This window comes from Anolis carolinensis, chromosome 1, assembly GCF_035594765.1.
Source record: "Anolis carolinensis isolate JA03-04 chromosome 1, rAnoCar3.1.pri, whole genome shotgun sequence".
In the NCBI taxonomy this organism is placed as follows: Eukaryota; Metazoa; Chordata; class Lepidosauria; order Squamata; family Dactyloidae; genus Anolis; species Anolis carolinensis.
In genome coordinates this window covers 293,084,347-293,112,134 of record NC_085841.1, presented here as the reverse complement: position 1 = coordinate 293,112,134, position 27,788 = coordinate 293,084,347, and the positions used below count along the sequence as shown (strand labels likewise).

General features: G+C 40.0%; 1 protein-coding gene and 1 long non-coding RNA gene across 4 annotated transcripts in view; one reads left to right on the top strand and one right to left on the bottom strand.

The window, feature by feature from the left end:
* Nucleotides 1-19,256, bottom strand: part of ldlrad3 (low density lipoprotein receptor class A domain containing 3) — a 245,617-nt gene extending 226,361 nt beyond the window's left edge. For 2 of the 3 annotated variants that reach the window (XM_008105879.3, XM_008105887.3), the window contains exon 1: nt 18,886-19,017. In XM_008105879.3, coding sequence (XP_008104086.1) covers nt 18,886-18,922 — 37 coding nt within the window. In that variant the 5' untranslated portion in view covers nt 18,923-19,017. Of the gene's footprint in view, nt 1-18,885 lie in introns of all 3 variants that reach the window. The other variant, XM_062967887.1, reaches the window with a different exon arrangement.
* On the top strand, nt 19,198-27,222 carry LOC134295429 (uncharacterized). Its single transcript, XR_010001996.1, has 2 exons — nt 19,198-19,531; nt 24,670-27,222. It is a non-coding gene; the product is annotated as an uncharacterized LOC134295429 (long non-coding RNA).
* Nucleotides 27,223-27,788: the final 566 nt, after the last annotated feature.

The window sequence follows — 27,788 nt, the reverse complement described above, 5'->3', positions numbered from 1 at the left end:
AAGAAAGCTCACCGTAATGATGAACAGAATGTCTCTTATTCAATAATTACAAGCAAAGCAGAGCCAAAACATAATCCATTCCCCATCAAGGTCTTGCACTACTATGCTGTTTCCCTATAACTATTTTTGACAGAAAAATATTTCCCTTTATTTGTTTTCATAGCATGCAGCACAGGTCCCAGTGCTTTCCGCAGCTTCCTGATGAGTTTGTATTTAAACTTAGTCAAGAGAAGATCGTATAGCTGCACATGTCAGCACAGTTGTAAAAAAAAAACCCCAGATCAACTGATACTTGAGTGCATTCAGTGGTCATGTCTCAAAGGAGACATATTTGGAACAAGATCCTCACAAAAACAAACAACAAAACGATATACCAAGAACCCAGTGAATGCAATTATAGGTATTTTATGAACTTCTTAGTGATAATTATGACCCAGTGGAAATGTTCAGTGGAATGATCTACCTAGGCTCAGTTTCAGAAGCTTTCAGATGATTTATTAGTGACCCAACCTGCCACATCACATCAAGATTGCTAATGGCCAAGTAAACTTGAAACTTTTTTACAATATGACAGCCTGTTTCAACTACATTGATCATATTTCCCAAATTGTTCTAAAAGTTATTTTTAATTATTTGCAGTTCAAAGGTTTTATCTTAACTAAATTTTGAATGTTTTCTACACTTCGTTTAGACCATATTTAGTGCAATATTGATTTAAAACAAAATATTGTGCGCCCACATAGTGATTTTTAACAACTAAATAACTTCTATTCTTGTTATGGTACTGATTAGTTACCATTCTCGTGTATCTTATCCTGAGTGCAAATCAACAGCTTTGTATCAACCTATTTTAGCTTAAAACTTCTATTGCCAATCATGACATGGGCCAGATATAATGCTGAATCAGAGTAGGGTACTTCATCATTGCTCAGGGGGCTGGAAGGTGGTGCCATTGTATGTCCCCAAGCTAACCTGGCAGCTGGAAGGCAACCACATGGCCCAGTGGCACTGGACTACCATCCTTATCTTGACCTATCATTATGAGCTTTGTAGTACACATCGGGCATTAAAATGGCACTGATCACTACTGGGTGCCTGTAAAGATGGTAGCCAGAGCAAACAAAGCAATGTGAGAGAAGAAAGGGGGGGGGGTCACCTCATTGCTCTGGCGAGTGTCACACCACGCACTGAGCAATGAACATCATCATTTTTGTACCCAGTGAGTACCACAGAGGCCAGAATGATGAGGCAAGTTAGGTGAGATCCCCCAGGCTGCCTGAGCCCAGGGAAAGTGAGATGGCAGTGTAAATAGCCACAGCCATTCCCCAAATAGGAAACAACCCAAAATGTGAATGAGCACAGGAGCTTCAAGGAATCTCCAGAGGATCTCAAGATGTATGTTAATGTAGTATATGGCCATGTTAAGTGGCCTTAGCCCACATTACCCTAAACACCATGCAGCCACTGCAAAGCTGATTTGCCTCACCTTCAAAATAATATCCCAAGCAGATGAACCCTAAACCCTAGGCTCAATCTTTTAGAAAAACCTTCTTAAAAGTCATACAAAAGCTAAGAGAGGGCTTTTAAAACACTTTCCAATCACAACTTCCTTCTGCCTGAGAAATTTTTACAGGAACACTGGGTATATAAGTATATAAAAAAAACATATAGGCATATAAAACAGGTATAAAAAAGAAACATTTACTGATAACAAATCAGCATTTGCAAGGCTTGGTTTTCCTTTTTATGAAGTACAGTAGAGTTCCGGTTATCCGATTTAAACGGGTACCCGGATTTGTCAGATAACCGGATCTGTAGGCCCAGGCGCCTACCGGAGGGAGAAAAACTTCGCTCGCAAGAAGGAGAGGGAGAGGCGCCCCCGGCGGTGCCTCGGATAATACAGAGCCTCGGTTAACCGAAGCTCGGTTAACCGGGGTTTTACTATACCGCTGAAGCATTTTCTGCAGGATCCACTGTAAACACAGCACATTGTTGCTAACAGATTCTTGTAAATGTCTAGATGACATTCAGAAACTTTTTACTATTTCCAAAATTTTCACAATCCCAACATTGAGCTAAGGGGGGCCTCCTTTTGAGTTGGGACCCACAGTTTAAGAAGCAGTGAACTAGGAAACCACAAAGCAATGGTATTATGAAGAAATGGGTGTGGTCATATGGGGGACTACAGAGGAATGGATTCATCCTCCAGGCTTGAGAGTCCAAATCCCATCTTATAAGCTCTGAAAAGGTATACCTACAGTTTGGAACATTGTGGGGAACAAGACTCCATTAACAGGTAACAGTAGCTATATGATAGCAGCCCCAACAACCATGCCCAATTACCAGGTAATAATCCAAACTATCTGGAGGAATTACTTAGACAGACATACTGGTTACAATTCTTCTGTAGCTTGATTGCCATTTGACTACAAATGGAAAAGAATAAACAGTTGCATTTTTTAATGTTCTTATTACCACAGACTTGCACTATCAGAGAAAATACTCTGGTAACAGCTTTTACTCTAGTGGAGCAGCCTACCAGAGTTTTTGTACTGCAATATTCATTAAATAAATACCATACCTACAGGAAGTAGGTATGGTATTTGTTCACCCACAATAGTTTTTTCACAACTTAAGTAGCCTAACAAGGAAATATGTTTAGGAATCTCTCTTAACATGCCATGTGCCAATAAAAACAGTCTTTCAGAAGAAGAGTATACAAAGTGTGAGAAAAAGTGGACACTTTTTTCAAACAGTAAGAGAAATAGCCTATTCAGCTTCTATTAATGACAAATGATGCCAGTCGGTAAAACTTCCAAATGGTCTATTTAAGTTAAAGGTCAATAGGCAACCTGAGATACAGCACTCATAAACTATGTGAAAATCTCCCCTCCTACTTCAGTATTATATCAAAGAAACAGTGATAGAGGGAGATATGCCCAACTAAATGCACAATTCCAGAGGTTAGCCAGACGAGACAAGGAACTATTTTTAAACAATCAATGTATGGAAGTGGAAGAAGACAATAGAATATGAAGGACAAGAGACCTCTTCCAGAAAATCAAAAACATCGGAGGAAAATTTCAGGCAAAAATGGGTATGATCAAAAACAAAGATGGCAAAGACCTCACAGAAGCTGAAGAGATCAAGAAAAGGTGTCGAGAATATACAGAAGATCTGTATAGGAAGGATAATAATATAGAGGATAGCTTTGACGGTGTGGTGGGTGAATTAGAACCAGACATCCTGAGGAGTGAGGTTGAATGGGCCTTAAGAAGCATTGCTAATAACAAGGCAGCAGGAGACGATGGGACCCAGCTGCGTTGTTTAAAATCTTGGAAGATGATGCTGTCAAGGTGATGCATGCCATATGCCAGCAAATATGGAAAACACAAGAATGGCCATCAGATTGGAAAAAATCAATTTATATCCCCAGACCCAAAAAGGGAAATGCTAAAGAATGCTCAAACTTCCGTACAGAGGCACTTATTTCCCATGCCAGTAAGGTAATGCTCAAGATCCTGCAAGGCAGACTCCAGCAATACATGGAGCGAGAGTTGCCAGATGTCCAAGCTGGGTTCAGAAAAGGCAGAGGAACGAGAGACCAAATTGCCAATATCGCTGGATAATAGAGGAAGCCAGGGAGTTTCAGAAAAACATCTATTTCTGTTTTATTGACTATTCCAAAGCCTTCGCCTGTGTGGATCATAATAAACTGTGGCATGTTCTTGGTGGTATGGGGATACCAAGTCACCTTGTCTGTCTCCTGAGAAATCTGTATAAAGACCAAGTAGCCACAGTAAGAACAGACCACAGAACAACAGATTGGTTCAAGATTGGGAAAGGAGTACGGCAGGACTGCATACTTTCACTCTACCTATTCAACTTGTACGCAGAACACATCATGCGACATGCGGGGCTTGACGAATCCAAGGCTGGAGTTAAAATTGCTGGAAGAAACATTAACAACCTGAGATATGCAGATGATACCACTCCAAAGGCTGAAAGTGAGGAGGAGCTGATGAGCCTTATCACCATGGTGAAAGAAGAAAGCGCAAAAGCCAGGCTGCAGTTAAACATCAAGAAAACTAAGATTATAGCAACCAGTCCGATTGATAACTGGCAAATAGAGGGAGAAAACGTGGAGACAGTGACAGACTTTATATTTCTAGGCACAAAGATCACTGCAGATGCAGACTGCAGCCAGGAAATCAGAAGACGTCTACTTCTTGGGAGGAGAGCAATGGCCAACCTCGATAAAATAGTGAAAAGCAAAGACATCACACTGTCAACGAAGGCCCGCATAGTTAAAGCAATGGTATTCCCCATAGTAACCTATGGTTGTGAGAGCTGGACCATAAGGAAGACTGAGCAAAGGAAGATAGATGCTTTCGAACTTTGGTGCTGAAGAAAAATCCCGAGAGTGCCTTGGACTGCAAAAAGATCCAACCAGTCCATCCTCCAGGAAATAATGCCCGGCTGCTCACTGGAGGGAAGGAGATTAGAGGCAAATATGAGGTATTTTGGCCACATCATAAGAAGACAGGAAAGCTTGGAAAAGAATCACGATGCTGGGGAGAATGGAAAGAAAAAGGAAGAGGGGCCGACCAAGGGCAAGATGGATGGATGGTATCCGTGAAGTGACTGGCTTGGCCTTGAGGGAACTGGGGCTGGCAACGGCCGACAGGGAGCTCAGGCGTGGACTGGTCCATGAGGTCACGAAGAGTTGGAAACGACTGCGTGAATGAAGAAGAATACTTTTTGCCAAGACCAATAGCATTCTATTTAAAAAAACATTTAGTAACTAAACTTTTGATCTACAGTAGCTGAACATCTCTCAGGCTGAACTGAAACTTCTGTTAAACAACCTTTAACATATTGCTTTAAGTGCCTATTAACACACCACTTGTTCACTGAGAAGAGTATACCATTGAAACAGAAGAATTGAATGATGACAAACCAGGGACCCACAAACCTTGCAAAACTCATTCTGCTTGGCATTAAAAATCCTTGCCTGTAACTGTTAGAAAATGACACTTTAAATGAACATACTATATATTACAAGGCACACATTTTAGTATGTATAAGAAATTAAGCAAATATACATTGAGTTTGCATCATGCCCTACTACCTGTCCAACAAATTGAAGATAGATGTTGCAAAGAAGTCTTGCATTTGCAGCAGCTATGCTTCTGTTATTGTCCCAAAGCATCCATCTGACCTCAAAAAATATTGGGCACTTAGATCTATTCCCTGAATGAAAATGTTATATCAACCAAAGCAGAAGCCGGATTTTACAAAGCTCTGGCACTTTTTTTTTTCCAATAGGCATCTAAAAGATTAGGTGAGCACTGTTTCCACAATTAAGGAGGAAGATGTCTCATGGCTGGCAGTTTTGAGGCATCATTCAAGGACAAAAGAATACAAATTATTTAGATGGAGGTGGTGGCAGTGGCAGTGACCCCTTCTTTAATTTGAATTTTTCTTTTTTATTCTCATTAATTCAAAAATTCTTGGGCTACCTCTTTTGTTCACTTCCAAAGGCTTAAATCCAGTTGCTAGCCCTAACTGGAATAGACCTGGCGAATCAATTGCTGAATGCTAAACCAACACTTAAGCAAATCCCACTGATTCATTGGGATTACTCTAGGCCAACATCTTCTCTACTAAATATATCCTCTGCCAATGAGAGAGTGATACTTACTGCATCCATGAACTTGACATATGTTCCTGTGATGATCCCTATGGAACCCATTCACAGGCAAATCAAGACACGACATTCTTCGTGACCACATCATTTTGATACTGCTCTCCCTCATAAATCTTTCAAATTGCCTAGAAGCAACCTTTTGCAGTTTTCATTGTTTCTGAGCAGAAGGATATACCTCCTTTGCCCCCAATTACAAAAAGGCAGGATGTATAATAACATTAGTTAATTTAACTGGGCTATGAAAAGGCAAATGACTGAGGAGATAATAACGTTCTATCCTGAAAGTTTCTAAAAAAAACTGGAATATACATGACCAAAGGCTCTTAAGCAAATTTAATTAAGGCATGGAATATGTTTCCTTCAATTATTTCAGGAATAGGAGAAATAATTATCCAAAAAGGGTGACCAGCCAATTGCCCACAGATAAGTAGCCTAGAAGCAATTTTGTCGACATCCCTCCTTCCTGATCCACAATTATATCAAATTATTATAAAGAAAATTAACTATATCTAGAATTTCACTCATAAAGAAATAGGCTGGTATAGAAAAAATATGTGCCAGTGAAACCTCTCCCCAACCAATTCTCAACCTCAGTCTTTAGGAATTGGATGCCAAGTCCAAGAAAAGCTCGTGGGGTTTTCAAAAACTTTAAGATATGGCTTTGAGTATCAATACAGAAGTGACTTGCAGGATATAAAATTTCTTAAGATTTTTAATGCAACTGATCTGTCTTGCCTGGCAGCATGTTATTGACAACTGAAGTCATTACTGAAAGGAGGTACATATATTATTGCAGCATCTAAACATCTGTGACAGAGGCAAGATGTTTAACAAAATAAACTTCCAGTCTCTGGACTACAAACTGGAAACCTCTCCTCCCTGGCTGCAAGGTACAGCTGCTGTATGCTCCCGGTCTACAAAATAAACTTTAAAACATTGCTAAAAATCCTAGTGGCCATGCTGACTAAATGCTTTTAAGGAGCAATAATACAAAAAACAGAATTCCTAAATAAAAGCACAAATTTCTCAACCTTTTTCCCCCATGAATGTGATTGTTTGGGCAAATAAAATTGTGTGAAAAATAAGGAGTTTCCAGTGCTAATCAATCCATTCTTCTTCCTTTATGGAAAACCAAAGCTTTTAATCTTTCCATTGAGTCCTTGGCACTCATGGACCACTATTGGAAACCTTGTGAACAAGGAGATTCACATTTTAATGTGACATGGGGATTTGCTAATAGCTATGCGTAAAAGGGGAAAAATTTGCTGTTGCCAGGGCTACTATTTCTTGTTGCAATCCTGAACACATTCATTTTAAAATAAGTTATATGTATTTCGATGGAACAATCCTGCAAATGTATTCAGGGTCATAGCTTTTAATGCCAATATCTTTTAATTTATATAAACATATTCATTTTATATCCTGCAAGTTGCTTCTGGTTGTGAGGGAACCAGCCATCTATAAAGAGGTTGACCAGAGGACGCCCAGATGTGTTACATTACAACTATACCCTTGGTTTGCTTCTGACATGATAAATTAAAAAAATTATATCCTGCCTTTATTTCAATAATAGAACTTGCAATGGATTGCAATGAAATATTACAAATTAATAAGATGAATGAAAACATAACACTTTTAACAATTTGAAAACCAATTGAAAAAATAATGCCAATCAAAATGCACGAAATGCTGCATGCAAACTTTTAAAGCTCCGCTGATTTCCAGGCAACAGTGTTAAAATATTATAGGAGACAAAGAAAAAATGTTAAACATCACAGACCTATGTTTTGTCAAGATGTTGTTTTTGTTATGGTCAGTTAAGATATATTTTGTGCATTTTTGGTTAGCCCAATAAAAGGAATGCTGTTTTGAGGCTTTGGGGATATACTGTGTGGTCAACATGGCTTCCCCTGACTGAGTTTTCTTGCTTCCTCATGCCATGATCGTTTTTGATCCACAGCATCCTGTTGTATTCCAATTTATCAAGTGAAAAATATTCCTTCTGTAGCTAAAAAAAATCCTGCATTCACAGCAGATCAGGTTATGTGCATGGACACAAAGGACTCCATACAAAGTGCCTGGGGCCAGGAAAAGGAATAAGCCAATCTGGTTGTGGAATTATAAAAGTTTTAGTCCAAAAATAGCTCTTTCAAGCTCTGGTTTTACACTGCTGTCTTCCTGGATTTAAGACAGAAATTGTAGATGAAAAATAAGCTCCAATCAATCATTAAGGAGGCTGAAATAATCTAACAGCACCAGATCCTGTCTGATTTTGAAAGTTATGCAGAATATGCCTTTGTAACTGCATGGATGGGAGACCACCTATGAATACCAGGTGCTGTAGGCTATATTTCAAAGAAAGGAACTGGTAAAACCATCTCTAAGCATTTATTCCCTAAGAAAACCCTAGAAAAGTCAGTAACTCACCAAAAGTTGACAAGCGATTTGAAGGCACACACACACGTACAATCAAAGCAAGCAAACTAAAATCCCTGGGTTGATCTATCTGCTTGTTTCATAAATGAGGGTTAATTTTAAACCACAATTCTTGGTTTGTATGAAATAAGAAGCCAAATGCGGCATATGAAACTGATTACTGGATGTACACAAAAGCATGTCCTTCTTAACAATAAAAGAAACACCTATTTACTACTGTGGCACTATTTGCCTTTTTAGTACTCATACAGAGTTAGAAAAAAATATATAGCAAGAGCTAGGAATTTATATAAAGAGCATGATGGAATAGTTCGGGTGTGGGACTCCAGTAGACCAGGATTCAAATCCATACTCAATCATGTAAATCTACTGGGTAACCTTGGGCAAGTCACACTCTCTCAGCCTGTGAACAATTCAATGGCAAACCTTCTCTGAAAAACCTTGTCAAAAAAGTCTCATGACAAATTTGCCTTAAGTGCTCCCTAAATCAGAAATAAATTGAATTAAAACAAAATAATAGCCTACAACACAGAAGAGTTACATCTCATTTCCAAATTAAATTCTACATGGACGCAAATTCAAAGGACTTACTTTGGAAGATTCCAAAGTCTTATTTAAGAAGAGGATAGATGCTAAGTTTGCTATCAAGTCCAATGTACATGAACAGACTGAGAGTAGCTTTGACCTGGAATACTCCTGGATGTAGCCATGAAAAAAGAAATAAAATAGCTTATGACACAACTGTTCTGCACTTGGACATTTAACTGCAGATATGAATAATAGAGTGGAAATTGTGAGAGGCTTAAGGGTACATCTGGCATGAATGCAGAAAATAAAACTAGTAATAAGGAAGATAAACTCTTGTTAGAGGACTGAATAAACAGAAGTAACAGCCAGTTATTATGTATACTTTAGCGTAACTGAGGTCATAGGAAATAAAGTTAGATTGAGTTAAATGCAATAGACCTAGGAGTCTTAGGATATCCTTGGGTCACACCCTGCATCTCTGAGCTGAAAATCGTCCATATGTAGATGCATCAACCTGATTTAATAGGGACCATTGTAAATGCTGAATCTGTGATATTTGTTCAGTTGCTTGTTGGACCTGCTATTTACATTAAATTACTAAAATTGTCTTGAATCCTGTAATGTAAGTAGATATTCAGATGATTGATGGGTTGACAATCCAACCTAGGAATTCCAAGTCTGAAAATGTGGACAGGATCCTCAGAAAGGTGAGAACCAACATGTATGTGCTAGACCCGAGCCCTTCCTGGTTTACCAAATAGGCCAAAGATGAATGAAAAACTGGTGTAGTAAATGTTTCACTGCAGCAAGGCAGAGTTCCATCCTACCTGAAATAAGTTGCAATGAGACCTGTCCTTAAAAAAGTACTTGAACCTAATTAAACTGCATAAATACTGGCCATTCTCTGATATTGTGTTTCTTTTTGGGGCAAGGTTCTGCAGAATAATAAATTATATTTGTTACCTGCCTCTCCTCAAGACTGAAGGCAGGGTATGTAGTAGCGTCCCAGCTCTAAGGATTTCCTTCCTCATGAATATTGAAGATGCAACCATCCACAAGAATAGGTCACTGGGTTTGACAAGCATATGCTACCCATTCTTGAAGGACCAGTTAGTCAACTTGAAATTTTCTGGAGAGGTTTTCAAAATTTTATAGTCATGCTATGAAAAACTAAATATTTTTGATGAAATCAAATATTTGACAATTCCTTTGTACACACCATGATCTACAAGTGAGGTATTAATCCATTATATTATCAAGCATCAAATCCAATGGATTATAATTATCACTATGTAGCCGACAATATACTCCTGCTAATCTTTTACAAAATTGAAATTAGCAAAATAGAGAACTCAATTCTCTTATTCAGTCAGTGCCTCTCTGTGAGATGTTTAGATTATACTCTGAATGGATGCAAAACACTTATCGACATATAGTTGCATAACTAATGCCCTCTGGTATAGCTCTGAATCCCAGAATCTTGCTTTTTTGACTCCTTATCTCAAAGATAAGGATAATTAGTGCTTCCTGCTGTCTAGAGATATTTGTTAATAATGAACTCTTAAATAAGAGCCATATATCAACAGACACTTACAGCAGAGATGATTATGCTCTGTTTTTCTTTATTGCGTTAACACCAGTTTTATTCATATTACTAGCAAGTCAGAAATTCACCCATCCTCCAAAGTAACTTCAGCACTATAATCTTAAGGACTTTCTGTATATTCAGTAAAGCATAATATAAACATTAGGAGTTAAGCTCATGATTTGGATAGCTAGTGCTGGATACTGAGTCCCTAAAAAATTAAGGTATACACTATATACCTTAACTAACAAAATGAAGTTCAACAGGGACAAATGTAAGATACTTCACTTAGGCAGAAAAAAATGGAATGCAAAGATACAGAATGGGGGACAATGCCTGGCTCGACAGCAGTACGTGGAAAAGATCTTGGAGTCCTCGTGGACAACAAGTTAAACATGAGCCTACAATGTGATGCGGTGGCAAAAAAAAAAGCCAATGGGATTCTGGCCTGCATAAATAGGGGTATAGCGTCTAGATCCAGGGAAGTCATGCTACCCCTCTATTCTGCCTTGGTCAGGCCACACCTGGAATACTGTGTCCAATTCTGGGCACCACAGTTGAAGGGAGATGTTGACAAGCTGGAAAGCGTCCAGAGGAGGGCAACTAAAATGATCAAGGGTCTGGAGAACAAACCCTACGAGGAGCGGTTTAAAGAGCTGGGTATGTTTAGCCTGCAGAAGAGAAGACTGAGAGAAGACATGATAGCCATATACAAATATGTGAGGAGAAGTCATGGGGAGGAAGGAGCAAGCTTGTTTGATGCTGCCCTGGAGACTAGGACGCGGAACAATGGCTTTAAACTACAGGAAAAGAGATTCCACCTGAACATCAGGAATAATGTGTTGTCGAACACATCAGGAAGAACTTCCTCACTGTGAGAGCTGTTCGGCAGTGGAACTCTCTGCCCCAAACGGTGGTGGAGGCTCCTTCTTTGAAGGTTTTTAAGCAGAGGCTGGATGGCCATCTGTCAGGGGTGCTTTGAATGAGATTTTCCTGCTTCTTGCAGGTGGTTGGACTGAATGACCCATGAGGTCTCTTCCAACTCTATGATTCTATGATATGACTCCTTTTTAACCAAATCATAACAACACCATGTGACAAATATGTTGCATGCAAAGCAGATAAATATATCACAGAATACATGGTTTCTGCCCACCCCTCCATTTCTGGAACAAAAACTGTCAAATGGCATTTTAAACACCAAACAACAGCACAGCAAGTTGTTGCACAGAAACTTAGCAGTTGTAATGTATAATCCAGTCATTCTGCTCTGTGCTTAACTTCAGAATACCATTATGATATTGATTCAAAAAGAAGTAGTGGTCATTTAACTCTGAAGGAGAAAAATGATTTAAAATGTATTTTCAATAAGATACCAAATGGTGCTAATGTCAAACGGGATGGCTCTGAACACCATGCAATGTTAATGAAGCTTTAAAAAGTATTCTTTAGTGATACTTAAGAGATGCTTTTTCTTGCTTCAGAAAGTTGAAAAGCTTTTCTTGCTTAATAATTTTATGCCACTTCCTAACAGTGGGTGCATTTTAATGAAGTCTTGCAAATGTTGCACTTGGGGCTGCTCTATGGTCACAGAAGTGACTTTCATTGATTGTGGCTTGGCTGCAAATCTGTTGTTCATAAATGGAAAGGCCTTTTAATTGAGAAAGTGAATCTGTCCAAGTAGTAGAGACCCACAGTGGACGCTCCTGCAACGGGAAATAAAGTGAGTATCACTCCATTTCTCGCCTCTCTGCAGCCTTCAGATACACGACCCATGCTATTCTGAATATGCCAGCAATATGCTGCAACATGGCAGAAGAAATGAAATGCACAGACACAGGATTGGTGATTTCTGGCATGAAAATGCTACACGCAAAAGGGATCTAGGGGTCTTAATAAACCACAAGCTGAACACGAGTCAACAGCTTTAAAAGCCTATGCAATTCTAGGCTGCCTCTAAAGGAGAACAGTGTTGAATTCAAGGGAAGTCATGGTGCCTCTCTATTCTAGTAAGACCTCACCTGGAATACTGTGTCCAGTTCTCTGCACTACAATTCAAGAAGGATATTGACAAGCTAGAATATGTGCAGAGAAGGGCAACCAAAATGATCAAAGGTTTGGAAGCCAAGCACTATGATCAATGGCTTAGGGAACTGGGCATGTTTAGATTGGAGAAAAAAAGGCTGAGTGAGTAATTATAGCCATGTTTAAATATTGTAAAAGATGTCACATTAAGGAGGAGACAGGCTTGTATTCTGCTGCTCTGGAGACTAGGACTGAGAACAATGGATTCCAATAGCAAAAAAAGAAATTCCACCAAAACTTTGGTTTACGTCATGCACTTCCTTGACAGTATGAGCTGTTCAGCAGTGGTGTGGGAGAGTCTCCTTCTCTGGAGGTTTTTAAGCAAAGGGTAGGTAGCCATTTCTTGGGAATGCTTTGATTGTGTATTCCTGCATAGCAGGGGATGGACTGAATGGCCCTTGTGGCTATTCCAACTCTGTGATTTTATGAAATTTTCAATGGGGGGGGGGGGGGGGTTGAAAGAAATCATCTCTAAACTAAACTGAGTTGCTATGCAATCAAGAGACGTGGGAATTTAGAAACAGCCTGCATGATAGAAGTGCAGCACTCATCAAAAAGGACTTTCAAATCTAACTTGATCTGAAAATACTATTTCAGAACGTAATGGAGAATATATAAAGACATGCAGGAAAACTACTGATGCAAAGAAAGTATGACTTCAAGGACGTACCTGATGGATTTATTTTTGAAAGCCGCTAGACTCAGACTTGTACAGTAGCAACAGATATATCAAAATAAATGTTGGAAACAAAGTATGCATTCTCTGAACTGGAAGTTTCCATTTAAAAGAAAACATAAGCAAACACTAACTAAAAGATACTTATAATAAAATCATAAAACTTGATTTATATTCCACCCTCTCTCTCCTTGGGGACTTACTTGGTGCAATGCACATACAACTGGATGAATGTATTCTGCCTTTACGTTTTGTAACATTGTATATTATTGCTGTTTTTAAACTATTCATTTTATGATGTTTTATACTTATTACTAATGTATTTGGATTGTTGTTTGCATGATTTTAATATGTTGTAAGCCGGTTTGGGTATCGTGAAGGAGAAAAATGGGATATAAATAAAGATTTATTATTATTATTATTATTATTATTATTATTATTATTATTATTCTACAACAGGAATCACAGTATGCCCTTGATAAGCTTGAAGTTCTGAGCTCCAACTAAAGGAGAGTGGTCAATGTCTATTATCTGGAGATGCAACACAAATCATAAACAACTAGCAACACAATACAGTTTATGAAAACTCAATTCGCACAATATTTTTGGAAGAGAAAGTGAAAAGATATTGTCAATGTCTTCTAAATGTCAGAACAACGCTGATATGAAATACTGTAGTCAGCTCTAATCAAGACAAGAGTCCTAACAAAATCTTCAAGTACCTGGACAACTATTCCAAGTTTATCTAATAACTGGAGATGCTGGATAGGATTTGTGGAAGGGGAGGGATAATTAAATTACCCATATATACATACATTGACATCATGTATAAGTCAAGGGCAGTTTTTGGAGCCAAAATCATGGATTTTGATGTGACTCGTGGATAAATCAAGGGCTATTTTGCAGAGAAGTGAAAGCACCAGTGCCACCTTAGGGGCCAGCCATCAATGACAGCCATCAAAGGCCATAAGTGGCATTGCAGTGGAGAGAGTGCTTCTTTTTAGGTTCTCTCAGGACAGATTATGCTTTCATCTTTCGCTAATCTACTCAGAGAAGAGAATGCCTTCTTTTTTAAAGTAAGAGTTAAGGTACCGTACTTACGTTGACCCAGGTTTTTTAAGTCAATTTTTGAGTAAAATAACTTTTCAAGTTTATTGAGTAGAAAAATATACCCACTCGGGGGAAAAAAAACCAAGAACAACACATTCCCCAAATAAAAAAGTCATTTTTATGATTTTTTTTAAATATAAAAATGACTTTGAATTAAGAAATATGTGCCATTTTGATTTTTGCTCATATGACAACAGGCTGCAAGGCTGAAACCAAATATTTCAGTTTCCAAAAGAACACTACAAAAGTTAACATCAGTGGGTTTGAAAATAAAGCACTCCTTATATGATGTAGCACATGAAAGAATTCTTCATGGAATTTACAATCGCGTTTTTAATCACAAAGCTACTGCAACAAAGCTCTTTGTTCACTCGTAGCAACTTCTGCCAGAATCTACTCTAGTCAGGTATCACTGGTACACAGGCTTATTATTAAAAAATTCAGACAAGAGACAAATGAGCTTCAATGGAAAATGGAAAATTCAAAGAGAATGAAGAGATTTTATCTCTGGCATTAGCATTACACCTTATTTTTGTTTAAGCGTGTTCACAAAAGAAACTAGTAAAATATTGTACAGAGGAAGTGTAGCTGGATGGGTTTGCCATTCTACATGTAAATCTCCCAGTTGGTCAAAATGCTCTAGTGATTTTTTAAAAGTGTAAAGATGTACAACAGAGGACGTACTTTTGTTAGTCTTCTCACTGTGGGTTTTGAAATTATGTTTTTGGTATTTTTATATTCAATAAGAAATGCACTCATTATTGATATAACTTTACATTTTGCTATCAGCCGAATTCTTTAACTCTACAGATAATATATTTAAAATTCTTAATGTGCCTTCAAGTCACCCGTTGACAACATAGGGTTTTCTTAGCACAGCAATCATAATTCTCTTTTGTTTCAGTTGCCTAAATCCAATTTTTAGCCTAAAAGAGAATAGATCTATATAGTCAATGAGACTTAACAAGTTTCAGTTAATTCAATGGGTCCAATTTCAATTTGACAACCAATTGGATTTAGGCCAAAGGCTTCAAAGTATACTTCAATTTTCAGTTGACAAGGACTTTTTAAAGCAATGTTATATTGTGTCTTTCAATATGGATGAAAGTGCTCCTCAAATGTATGATTTGGCGACTCTGAAGAAACCAAACATTCTTGACTTAAAGCAATGGGCTGTAATGGCCTGGTTTTAATATTTTGTTCAACATGCCTTGGGAATCTTTCAGATTCTATTTGCTTGCATTAATAAAGAACCAGTAAAGGAGGTTTGCTTTTTATTGCTTACAAAAGCTCTTTTTAACAAACTTATGTTTCATTCTGCAAATATTTCATTTTTATCAATCAGGATTGAAGGAGAGTTTGAATGACAAAACAAAATCCTTCAGAAATCTAAGCTATAACTGACTTGGAGTTTCTTAAGAGCACTACACAATACTGTAGCTAAAGAAAAAGCTGGCCAATGTTATTACAAACACCAATCAAAAACAATATAAAAAGTTATCTCATAATACCCTTGAGAGCATTATTGACTAAGGATGGTATACAGCATAATTCCCACAATCATGAGGGATACATTCCCAGACCTTACAAGTATATGTGAAACTGCAGATAAAAGAGAATCCCATTATTTTTAATGGGATGAATGATAGAGGCATTGAAAAAAGGACGTAGCTTGTACAGCAGGTCCTAAGTGAATAAGTGAAACTGCTGATAAGTGAAGTAACATATATTGGTTCCTTGGATAAGGTTAATGGCAATCATACTGTATATAAGATAAGAGGATAAGCAAGTGAAAATTCGTCTAATATTGTGGCGTGGCATGGTGTCATTAGGCTGTAATGATGTTGCCAGTTAGCTCCAGTGAAAGTGCTATACTGGCACAGACTAACACAGATAATGTCTTTGACTACTGTAATAAAAAAACAGACACGCTTTAGGAAAAGAGTGGGTTCCGTGTAATGTTTTTTGTTAAAAGTACAGCAGGTAAAAAAAGAAAAAACCCAGAAAAAGGCAAGGGCCCAATTTTGCCAAGAAAGCCCCATGACAGATTCTCCTTAAGGTCAACATATGTTGGCGGCACATGTCCTAAAGGCACACAACAACAAGAAGACAAGACTGAAATATTTAGTGAGCAAGAAACCTAGGGAAATAATTACTGCCCCAAGTTTTGTGAATAGTATAATGGGAAGGGTAATAAACAGCTTTGCATGTACAGATTTAGCTCCTGCTGTTTCTCTTCTCCAAATTCTTGCACTTCCCATACATTATCTCTACTTTGTCTGATCTTTAAAAGAGATGAATTGACAGGCCTGCTATAATTGTATATTACTTGGATCACTGAATTGCAGACAACTCACAAAATAAGTTTGGGAACCATTTCCCTCAGTTCTTTTGGGATACATTACTGATGTTACTTCTTGGAAATCTAGATATGCACAAGGTCCCTATAAATGGTGTTGACAGCAGCAGGACAAGCAGAGATTCTTAAATTTGATATCATAGCAGTGAGATAAATAGAAGCCCTGACAGTTCCACCTGTAATTCTCTAGATTACATTTACGTTTGTACTGGTAGCAGTCTTTGTTCTCTGTATTTTAATATATGCACGTTAATAATATAACATTTTATTTATGTGAAAATTGTAACACAAAATGATAGCTGAAAGTACTTCATACGTTGTTCTATTTTGCAGGCAAAATGGTAAGTGCACGGGGCACCCCATGCAACAGGTCAAGGCACGCTGGCACCCTGTCGCTGTCCCCAACAGATGTTGGAGCTACCCAAAACCCATTTACTTCTCCATTGTAGATGAGGAAGCATCTTGAAACGCTTCCTTGACACTTCTGAAGAAATGGGGACAGGTCAAGCCAATGTTGTCTGATGGCGCTCAGCAGGCCCCGTCCAGAAGAGGAAAAAGGGACCAAAAATCCATGTGATGGGGTGGTAAGGGTGCATCTATACTGTAAATATAATGCAGATGTTTTGGCCTTCAACTCCCAGAAATTCTAACAGCTAGTAAATTGGCTGGGATTTCTGGGAGTTGTAGGCCAAAACACCTGGGAATCACAGGCTGAGAACCACTGCCCTGGGGAGAGAGGGCAACTTATAAATAAAGCTGATTATTATTTTTACAAGGTTTCTATCCATATTATTATTATTATTATATCAATTTACACACTTGTGTTATTGAAGGCTTTCATGGCCAGAACCACTGGGTTGTTGTGCATTTTCCGGGCTGTATGGCCATATTCCAGAAGCATTCTCTCCTGACGTTCCGCCCACATCTATGGCAGGCATCCTCAGAGGTTGTGGGGTATATTGGAAAACAAAGCAAGGGAGGTTTATATATTTGTGGAAGGTTCCAGGTGGGAGAAAGAACTCTTGTCAGTTGGAGGACAGTGTGAATGTTGTAAAGCCAGGCCTTGAAGCTGCAAGGCCATTAAATGCTAATCAAGGTGATTTATTACAACATTCACACTGTCCTCCAACTGATAAAGAGTTCTTCCTCCCACCCTGGACCTTCCATAGATATATAAGCCTCCCTTGCTTAGTTTTCCAGTATACCTGAGGTCACCTGCCATAGATGTGGGTGGAACGTCAGCAGAGAATGCTTCTGGACCATGGCTATACAGCCCAGAAAATGCACAACAACCCAATTTACACACTGTTTTTTCTCTCTCTCGAAAAAGATTCAAAGTATGGCACAGCAAACAAGATAGATATGCTGGATTTCGTTTCGCAAAACCACAAGTCGAACACTTCCCAAGTGTCTAGGACTGTGTGATGTATTTTCTGATGATGCGTGCAGATCCCAGTAGGGTGGCCTTTTGCAGTTGGCAGATGGTGATTTTGTCAATGTCTATTGTTTCCAAATGCCGGCTGAGATCTTTTGGCACAGCACCCCAGTGTGCCCATCACCACCGGGACCACCTGTACTGGTTTCTGCCAGAGTCTTTGAAGTTCAATCTTTATTATTATTATTATTAAAGCCTGCCTGAATAAAAAGGTTTCTGCCTTCTCTGCAAAGTGCCGGTGCCTTTCGATACTACAGCTCCCATGATTCCATAGCACGAAATCATAGTGGTTAAAGTGGGGTCAAGGTGCATTAATTCCACAGTGGAGATGCAGCCAGAGTTAGTCCAAGCCGAGGGCTGCAGCCAGGCCGCCAGAAGCGTCAGGAATTGCGAGCCGCTTTGCCACGACCTAATAATAACGCTGCGAAAGAGCAGGGCGAAGAGTCCCAAAGGGCGCAGGGAAAAGAGGCTCCCCGAGGGAGTCTCTGGCCACCGGGGAAGAGGACGCTCATCTGGCTATGAAGCAACATGGGGGGGGGGGGGGGGGAGGGGAGAGGGAGGGAGAGAAAGCCACACAGCCTCTCAAAGCCAACGCGGAGCGAGGGCACCACGCGGAGAAGTCAGCCCTCCCTCCTCCCCTCCCTCAGAATGGCAACAAGTCTTTCCACCTCAGAAACAAATCCAAACAAGACGAAAAGCAGCAGACGAAGGCCGTCCCAAGTTGTCCCTCGTGTTGAGCGGCTTGGTTTGAAGTCAGCCTGGCAGGTCAACCTCTCACACAAAGCCAAGCGACGACGCACTGGGACAACCCAGGGCGAGCCAAGGGGGGCGTGAGGGAAAGCTCTCTCCAGACGGCCCTCAGCTTCAAGGGGGAGGCCTGCCGTGGCGCTTTTCCTGCTCTTTCCTGCCGCCCCCTCCCCTCCCCTCCCCTCCCTCCTCGGCCCGGGCCCCGCCGACTCACCCGCCGAGCCCAGGAGCAGCCAGAGGAGCCTCCACATGGCCCCTCGGAACTTGGGGGGCTCTCCCCAGCGCCGCCAGCCCCGCCGCCGCCTCCTCCTCGCCCAGAGCCCGGCCCAGGCCCAGGCTGAGGCGCAAGGGGAGGGGGAGAGGAGGAGGCGGGGGCGGGCCAGGGGAAGCTCCCGCCCAGCCCGGCGGAGAGCCGGACCCTCTCGCCGCCTCCCTCAGCTCCCGGCCGGCGCCTGGCCCTCGTGGCGCCCCGGAGGCCCCGCCTCGCCCTGCCCAGAGGCGCCCTGCTTTGCCCCGGTGGCCGGACGGCCTGGAAACTCCGCACCCGCGGCCTCGCAAGGAATTCAGGCCACTGTGGCATTCGTGCAGTTGGGCAGTCACTGCTTTGGGCTTTGGAGTTGTAACGTAATGTGAACTTTTATTACGTCAATATTTTTTTTCGTATCAGGAGCAACCGGAGTTGCTTCTGGAGTGAAAGAATTGGCCGTCTGCAAGGATGTTGCCCAGGGAACGCCCGGATGTTTTTGATGTTTTACCATCCTTGTGGGAGGCTTCTCTCATGTCCCCACATGGAGCTGGAGCTGATAGAGGGAGCTCATCCGCGCTCTCCCCGGGTGGGATTCGAACCTGGCAGCCTTCAGGTCAGCAACCCAACCTTCAAATCACGAGGCTTTTATCCCCTAAACCACCGGAGGCTCCATTACGGTCAATGACCAGCTCATATCAAGGGCACCCAGTCCCGTGCATCCATATGAAATCCGAGAGGTTATATACTTCAAAATTAATAAAACTTGATACTTGGATGGGAGACCACCAGTGAATGCCAGGTTCTGTTTTTTTCAGGAGAAGAAACTGGTGTGTTGCCTGAGAAAACCCTATGGAAAATTATTGGGATTTCCATAAGTTGACAGGAGACTTGATAGTGTGTGAACATGCACATAGCATTTCTAGGGGACTGAAAGGTCAGCACAATAATACTGGCTAGGATCATTCTATCAAGATAGACATATAGGAAGTTTTAAAACAACACCATACCTCAAATATACCAGATCCTGTCTGATCTTGGAAGCTTAGTCAGGTCAGCCCTGGTTAGCACTTGGATTGGAGGCAGTCAACAAATGGTACTGTAGAGGAAGGCAGTAACCAAACCACCTCTGAATATTCCTTGTCTAAGAAAACCCTAAAAAATCCATGGGGTTGCTATTGGTCAACAGGTGGCTTCAAAACACATGAACATTATGGTGCTTGTTTGAAGGCTGGGTCAATGCATATACATTGAATAAAACATGTTATAATGATTTAATTGGAATTTCCAATTCCGGTTTAAATAACTTTTGTTAAGGTGTTCAAATAGTCATCCCTGTACAGCTCAAGGTTGAAAATCTCACTTCAAGTTTCTCTAGTCATTACATACCAATTCTTTACTATTGGAATCTTAAATTTTGTTAAGAGTGTATGTGGGGTTTTTTTGGGGGGGGGGGGGGGGGGGGAAGGTGTTAAAACCATTTTCCTAGCATTGTAAACAAGGGAGAATACATTTGGGGAGGGGGTCACACCCTGTATACCGCTCTGACTTGGGAAATAAGGCTCATGGGACCCAGAAGGGTGACTTCTAAGTAAATGGTGGAGACCCTAACATGGCCTTGTCCTATGTTTACCAAACTTAGGGGATATTCTGAATTGGACTAGAAGCTGGAGTATTCCCTTTGGGCCCATGTAAAGAGTTGGGCCAGTTCTGAGATGGAAATGGCTCCAACTGTTTTCACTGCCATGCCATGTTTCCTGGCCTTGGAAATCCCAGGGACACCGGATAGCATCTACCATCCCCTCCTGATTAGGAGAGAGAAGGGGAGAGGTAATTCCTCCTCTTCCTCTACCCCTCACTCATTGCCCTGTCACCTGAGTTAGTATTATTGGAGCCAACAGCAGACTGGTAGGACCTATGTCATGGCCGGAGTCCGCCACAACATGGAGAATGGAAGGGGTTGATGATAAGTGTGGCTGTTCAGAGACAGGACTCCCTCTCACCCCTCCCTTCCACCAGTGACTGGGGAGGGGTGCCTGTGTAACCCATTCTGGGGCTGATTCAGAGTATGCCACACACTGGATCATCTCCTTTGAACTAATCCTCAAAGAAACCTTGTGATCAGGGTGACCTGTCAGGAGTCATACACTGAAAACAACACAGCATTTGAGGCTTGGGTATTGTTCCATTATCCGGGTGGAGGGGGCACTAGACAGAGAAGGATAGTCCATTTTATGGGGGGGGGGGTGAAGGAGGAAAACTATTTCCCCCATTTTCGCTGGTTATTCCCCTTCCCCACTTCCAATTTCATAATGAGGGTTATTTCTACAACTGCAACATGAGTGGAGGGAATACAGGAAAACAGGGAAATGGTTTAACTCCTTCAAAGCCCCCCCCCCCCCCCAGAAAATGGACTATCCTTCTCTGTCTAGCGCCCCCTTTTGGCTTCAGCCTGGATAATGAAAAAGTACCGTGCCTTGTTTATGTATAAAAATACAGTACATTTCAGTTTGAGAGAATTATACTTATCAATGAGTCATGGAGAAGAAGAATAAATTTAATAATATTTAATGACTAAATTGTTCAGAATTAATTTTAGTTAATTTCAATCTATAGAGGTTTTAAAATAATTTTTAAGTCAGAAGTACCCTCCCCATCCACACAGCATTTTGACGTCCCAAAATGTGGTGTTTTGCTATATGTCATTTGTCTACCGCATTGTAACTACTTTGCCAGTTAAAACAGTATAAATTGAGGCAGTCCCACAGAAATCCGCGAGAAGCCAAAATATCCCCACTCCCTCCCCCCACCCTCATTTCTAGTCTGACTACCAAGCCACCAAAGAACGCTATTGACACTTAGGGGCAAATCTCTAAATAGGTCTCATAAAGAAGATTTATTCAGAGTGTAGGCTGGTCAGTAGCACGGAGGAACAATATAATTATTCTGTTAGCCATCTACCAAATCCATGTTACTCCAAAAGAGGTGGTAACTGATAAGTGCTCTTTTTGTGACTTTTTGTGTTGGTTAAAGTGGAATGTTAGGACTATTTGAGACAGCAGTAGATCTGGAAATATGCATTATACATAAGTAGGAATACCAGGCAGCCTGGTTTTGTCAGAATAAGGAAAGGTGTTGAATTATTTAGAAGAGAAGAGAGCACTTTATTCTGAGCTCTGTTTACTCCAGTGATTCATATTTATGAATGATTGCAACTCCACATAACTTTGTACATCTTAATATGGCACTTTGCCAAGACAGTTGCTACTTTCTTTGTTTGGCACCATTTGTGTTTAAAGAATCTCCAAGAAAGTACTTAATGCTATTGGCAATTATTTTGTGAGCCAACCAGTCTGCAAAAGCTGTAATATCATACTTAAGGATGGATCTGTGCTATTGAACTTTAAAATATTTCTGAGTAAATGAGGATCAGGTCAAGCTTCACATCCCATTCTGGTTCCCCAGGTTTTGTACCTTGACACATTGTAAAGCAGAATTAAGTAGTTGCCTGTAAACACAAATATGTGTAAGTGAGCTCATTCCCCCTTTACAGTTCTATACGTTTTCTTATGTGTTCAAAAATGCTCATCTATTCTTATTTGCCAATGTGGTGCAGTAGGACTTTAAGATATGAGGACTTGCATCCCTGGGGACACTGGAAACTCACTGGTGACCTTAAGGATGATGTCAAATAACAACAGTTCTTATTCACAATTTTTGGTCTCTCATTTAACTTCCTGGATTTTTTTTTACTGCTAAACAATGAGGGTTTTTTTTCACAATCAATCAGAATTCTGATAAATGTATAATCCTTCTAAAACCTCATTGCTAAGAAGTTATATGGAGTGTGTTTTACAACATACAAGTGGATATATGAGCATTTGTTTATAAAACAAATCACGATCAAATTGAAACAGAAAACAAAACTTCCATTGCCATTCAGTGGGACCTGGATCACACAAAGTTTAAAACAGAACCAAAATCTACTCTTAATCATAAGAACTGAAGGTCTTTGTAAAACAAGCCCTAAAAAAACTAATTTTTTGTCTTAAAATATCTAATATTTCTATACAATTTTGACTTTTATTTAGTGTTGGGTAAGAGTTTGGATTTGGCAACTGAAAAAATATAAGAATTGCAAAAGGATGACTGTGCTATTCTGGGAATATTAGAGTTTATTCATTTTACCAATATTGCAGTGAACTAGAACTATAGGAGACAAGGGTTCAAATTCCTGTTCAGCCATAGACATTTACTAATGGCCTTATATAAGTAACCCTTTTGGAGCCTTAGAGGAAGGTAGTGAAAAATCTCATCTGAATAAATCAGAAGGCCATAAGTCAGAGCCAAAACGTTGGCCATAAAATGACGATGAAAAGAAGGTATATGACAACAAATCACTATTGATGCAACTATTTCATTAGTACTGTTCTCATATCAGACACAAAGTAATATTAGAGCTATGGTATATTCCGTTACCAAAAAGCCTTACTGATTTCAGCTTATCCTCTACTGGTCTAAACACCACAAATCCCAGCAAAATTTAAAAGATTATTGTTGTCTTCAAGTCATTCTCAACTTACAGTAAACCTTTCTTGTCAAGCTTTGTTCAGGTGCAGTTTTCCATTACCATCCTCTGAAGCTCAGGGAGTGTGCCCTGCCTTCCCCCAGGTTACCCAGAAGGTTTCCATGCCTGATCAGGGATTCAGACCTTGTGTCCAGAGTTATAGTGCAGTGTTCAAACTACTACACACTACAATACTGGATCTCAATTGCACAAAAGTTACACATAATACATTCAATGATCATACACATAAAAGCACATAACAATGTGTTCAAACGCAAAGGCAGACATGGAATATTGGCACACATGCATTTTAACAAACAGTCTTTGTTGAACTCATATAATTATTGGATCCCTTGGGAGTAATTTTCTCTTGTGGGGAAGCTTTTCTAATCCTAATTCCTTGGGGAAAACTTTTCTGTTGAAATATAGTTTTATGAAATGTAGTTGTATTGTTATCAAGTTGAAATCCTCCCACTCATTTAGTGGTACTTATAGTCATCCAGCTATAAAAGCTCCTGTAAAAAAGACTACAGTAACTAAATATATAATTTTATAATTTTTATAGTAAAGCTGAGTACCCAGGGATCCAGGGTTCCCTAAGACGTTTTCCTGCCTAAAAATGAATGTGCGGATACCCCTTCCCATTTCTCTTGTACAAAAAGATATGCTTGCATAATATGAAATAGTAATGCAAGTGTTTCTACACATATGTTCATTGTGCAAGGAGTGATTTAGTCCCCACTTGTACAATGACTCTTCCCAGCAGCTCTGACTTCTTCAGTATTACTGTATTCTTGCATAGTCAATGTGTGTCCAGTGAAAGAGTAGTAAGATGGTCTAGGGAGCATCTGACTGCAAGTTTATATTTAGATGATTCGAAAATATCCTCCTGGAGCTCCAGTGTATTCATGTTTACTTGCTGCAGATGTGGGAGGTGAGATCTTTTCTCCCAACTCCAAACTATGGCCATATGGTTCCTCACAATCTTCTCTTAGCCATAAACTGGCTGAGGGAATGTCCTTTGGTGCTGAAGTTGTTAGTTGTCCTAAGACAGAAGGGAAATGGGGCTGGAGATGGCAGAACATTATATTCTGCCAATCTCATCTAAATTCTAGCCACAGCATGCTTTATGGGTTTATTGAAAAATTGATCTTTCAGTGTTGTGTTTTCTGTAATTGTTTTCATAGAATCTTAGAATCATAACGTTGGAAGAGACCTTGTGTGCCATCCAGTCTTGCCCCCTGCCAAGAAGCAGGAAAATCACATTCAAAGCACCCACGACAGATGACCATCCAGCCTCTGTTTAAAGGCCTCCAAAGAAGTAGCCTCAACCACACACCAGGGCAGAGAGTTCCCCTGCCAAACAGCTCTCACAGTGAGCAAGTTCTTCCTAATGTTCAGGTGGAATCTCCTTTGCTGTAATTTGAAGCCATTGTTCTGCGTCCTAGTCTCCAGGGCATTATTTTATTGTTTTTGTGCTGTATACTATTTAATCATTTGTACTAATGAGACATGCATAAGAAGAAGTAGGAGGAAAAGGAGATGGAGATGACATTGACAATTATGTAAGAGAAGCAGCAAGAACAACAAGATGTCTTGATTGTTTATAACAGCAGCTTGAAGAGGAAACAAAAAGGTATAATTAACACTGAAGTTTATCTATCTGTTCTGGTATAAGTTCTTGTTAAAACAAGCTTCTTTAATATGTTTTCTTTTGTGCCATCTTAGAGCTTTGTACTGTGACAAATTATAGTTGTATCACATGAAGTCTGAAAAACTATTGTATTTACACAGCCTTATTCCCACAGAAAACCACAGAACACAATTAATAGTAGCACAAAACTACTGAGTAACTTTATGTCAGCCAAGAACTCAGTTCTTTATGTACTAGCCTAAAGCTGCCAACTGATTTTTAAAACTGTCATCAACGAATCTGTAGAAAAATACTGCTGGGTACAAGCTGAGTTCTTGTAATTCATTTTTAATATAGTCAACCAAGAAACTTGTGTTCTAGAGATTTATTGTGAGGATTTCATATAATTTGGAGGGATGGATGTTTTTCATTACTATTTTAATATCTACCCTACTTTTTTTGGTTATAGCTTGAGTGAAGCTGTAACCCTCAGTCATTAAATTCCAAGTGCATGCAATTAATCTCTTGAGCTGAAAATTGCTATTCACTGCAGGATTTAGAAACAAAAATAAAGAAAATATTCTAGACACCAGGAGGACGACTAGAATGAGCTCAGTGGGACAGTTCTGGATAAAGCCTTCTTTCAATCTTGGTGGTTTAACCATCCTTGATAAGCTTGGTAATTTGGAAAGAAAGATAAAATGTTCTTAATTCTTTAAACTGCTACTATTTTTTATTGCAGATTTCAAAGATTTAGCAAAAAAGTATCATGAAGTTGTAGTATGCCCACATCTAACTTCAGTAATAGAAAAATCAAGTTAAGTGAATGAGCCATATTTCATGCTAGTATCTTCAAGATTCCCATGGAGTTCCTTTGCTTTCCAGAAAGTTAGAATTTTAAAAAAATCTCTTTGAAGTTTCTTTTCTCAAAATGTGGTGAATGCCTCATCATCTGGTGAAGCCATACTAACTTTGTAGTCATAAGCAGCTCTATATGCTATTATCAAATGAAACAGTGGTAGACATTATTAAACTACACAATATACATGTGGTGCATATGTGAGCAGTTTATATCAAAGAGACTGAAAATTTTCAATACCATGGGTTCAAAGTTTATTTTTGAAAGAAATGCCTTATAAGGTCAGATACCATAAAGAAAAGTTTGGTTGTACTAGATACCCTATTATATACTGTACTCCTGAGGAAGCTTTTCACAATGTAAACCACATGTTGTTTTCCTTTGATCAATTATGAAATAATAAACACATAGCCTAGGACAGTGACTTTTTGTACTACAACTCTCATAATATCCACATCAGCTTGGCCATACTGATAATAATCTATATCTTATCTATCTATATCTATCTATATCTATATCCATAATTAAAGTGAAATCCCGTATGTGGTACAGCTGTCTGGTTACACAGACAGCCTCTGGTCTCCACAAACAGGCTATAGTACCCAGTACTGAGGAACCACCCAGTCACTCTTTTCCACTGACATTGCGGTTACAGCGAGCTCCATGAACATGTATCCCAAACCCTGCCAATGTCCTTCCCAAACACTGCGAACCACCATCTAAGGAATGCTTTCATTTGGGGACAATTTCATCCTAGATTTTGCCTTTTCCTCCACCACAGGCAGGCATCCTAGGGTTCTCCATTGGTGTGGAATTTGCATGACCCCACCTACTGCCCTTCCCTTTCAAATCTGTCTGCATAACAAACATTTTTTGTTATTTTGAGGGGAATTGGCCTGGACATTTGGGAGTAGTAGGTACTGGGATTTATAGTTCACCTGCAATTGAACCCTACCCATGATGTACCAGGACCAAACTTGGCACACAGAGTCCCCATAACCAATAGAACATATTGGACAAGTTTGGGGAAAAGGTGAAATCAGACAAAACAGGCTCCTTGCATTCAACCTAATCTGACTTGCAGCAGGGAGTTCCACAGATCCGGAGAAAAGCCCTGCTGAATCAACCAACTATGAAATATGTGTCTCAGCAGCAGCTTGTAACACGTTTTAATCTTTTCTTTTTGCTTCTCTAACCCTAACCCTAACAATGTAACCAATCCCTAATAAAAGTATCAATTCATTCTAACCCTCTCCTCTCCTAGTAGTTATTATGTATCTCTCCATCAACTTCAGCCTGGGAACCTTTCCTTTTCCACAGAAACCAGCCTCTTCTTTCTCAGTGTGGCTAAGTGCGTGCCCTTTAAACTGCGGTTATGGAGATCCCAGGACCTCCATAACCACATATTAACGGATTGGCACCAATTTCACACCACTTCTTCCTGAACTAATTCTAAGCCTAACTGCTATCTTGCTTTTTGCACTTTGGGCTCCTCCGCTCTGGGAATCACATTTAATTCTATAAGAATCAAATTTAAAGGGGCAACAGCTGATTGTCAATGGAGCCTCTCTGCTGCTGCGCTGCTGCCTTGCCGCCGTTCCCCCGGCTCGTGAAGTTCAGACTGCATGATGGGTACGGAGGGGGTCACCCAAAGGTCCCTTCATGCCTCAGGCAGTGGTCACAGCCTTCATACCTCATGGACATCCACTGGAGCCCTTTCCCTATATTTCATACCTTCCAATGTAGTTTATGAGATTTCCCTGGTCTCTTTGGGGGGTAGGAGTGGGTAAATATGATTTCTGATCCTATAAATG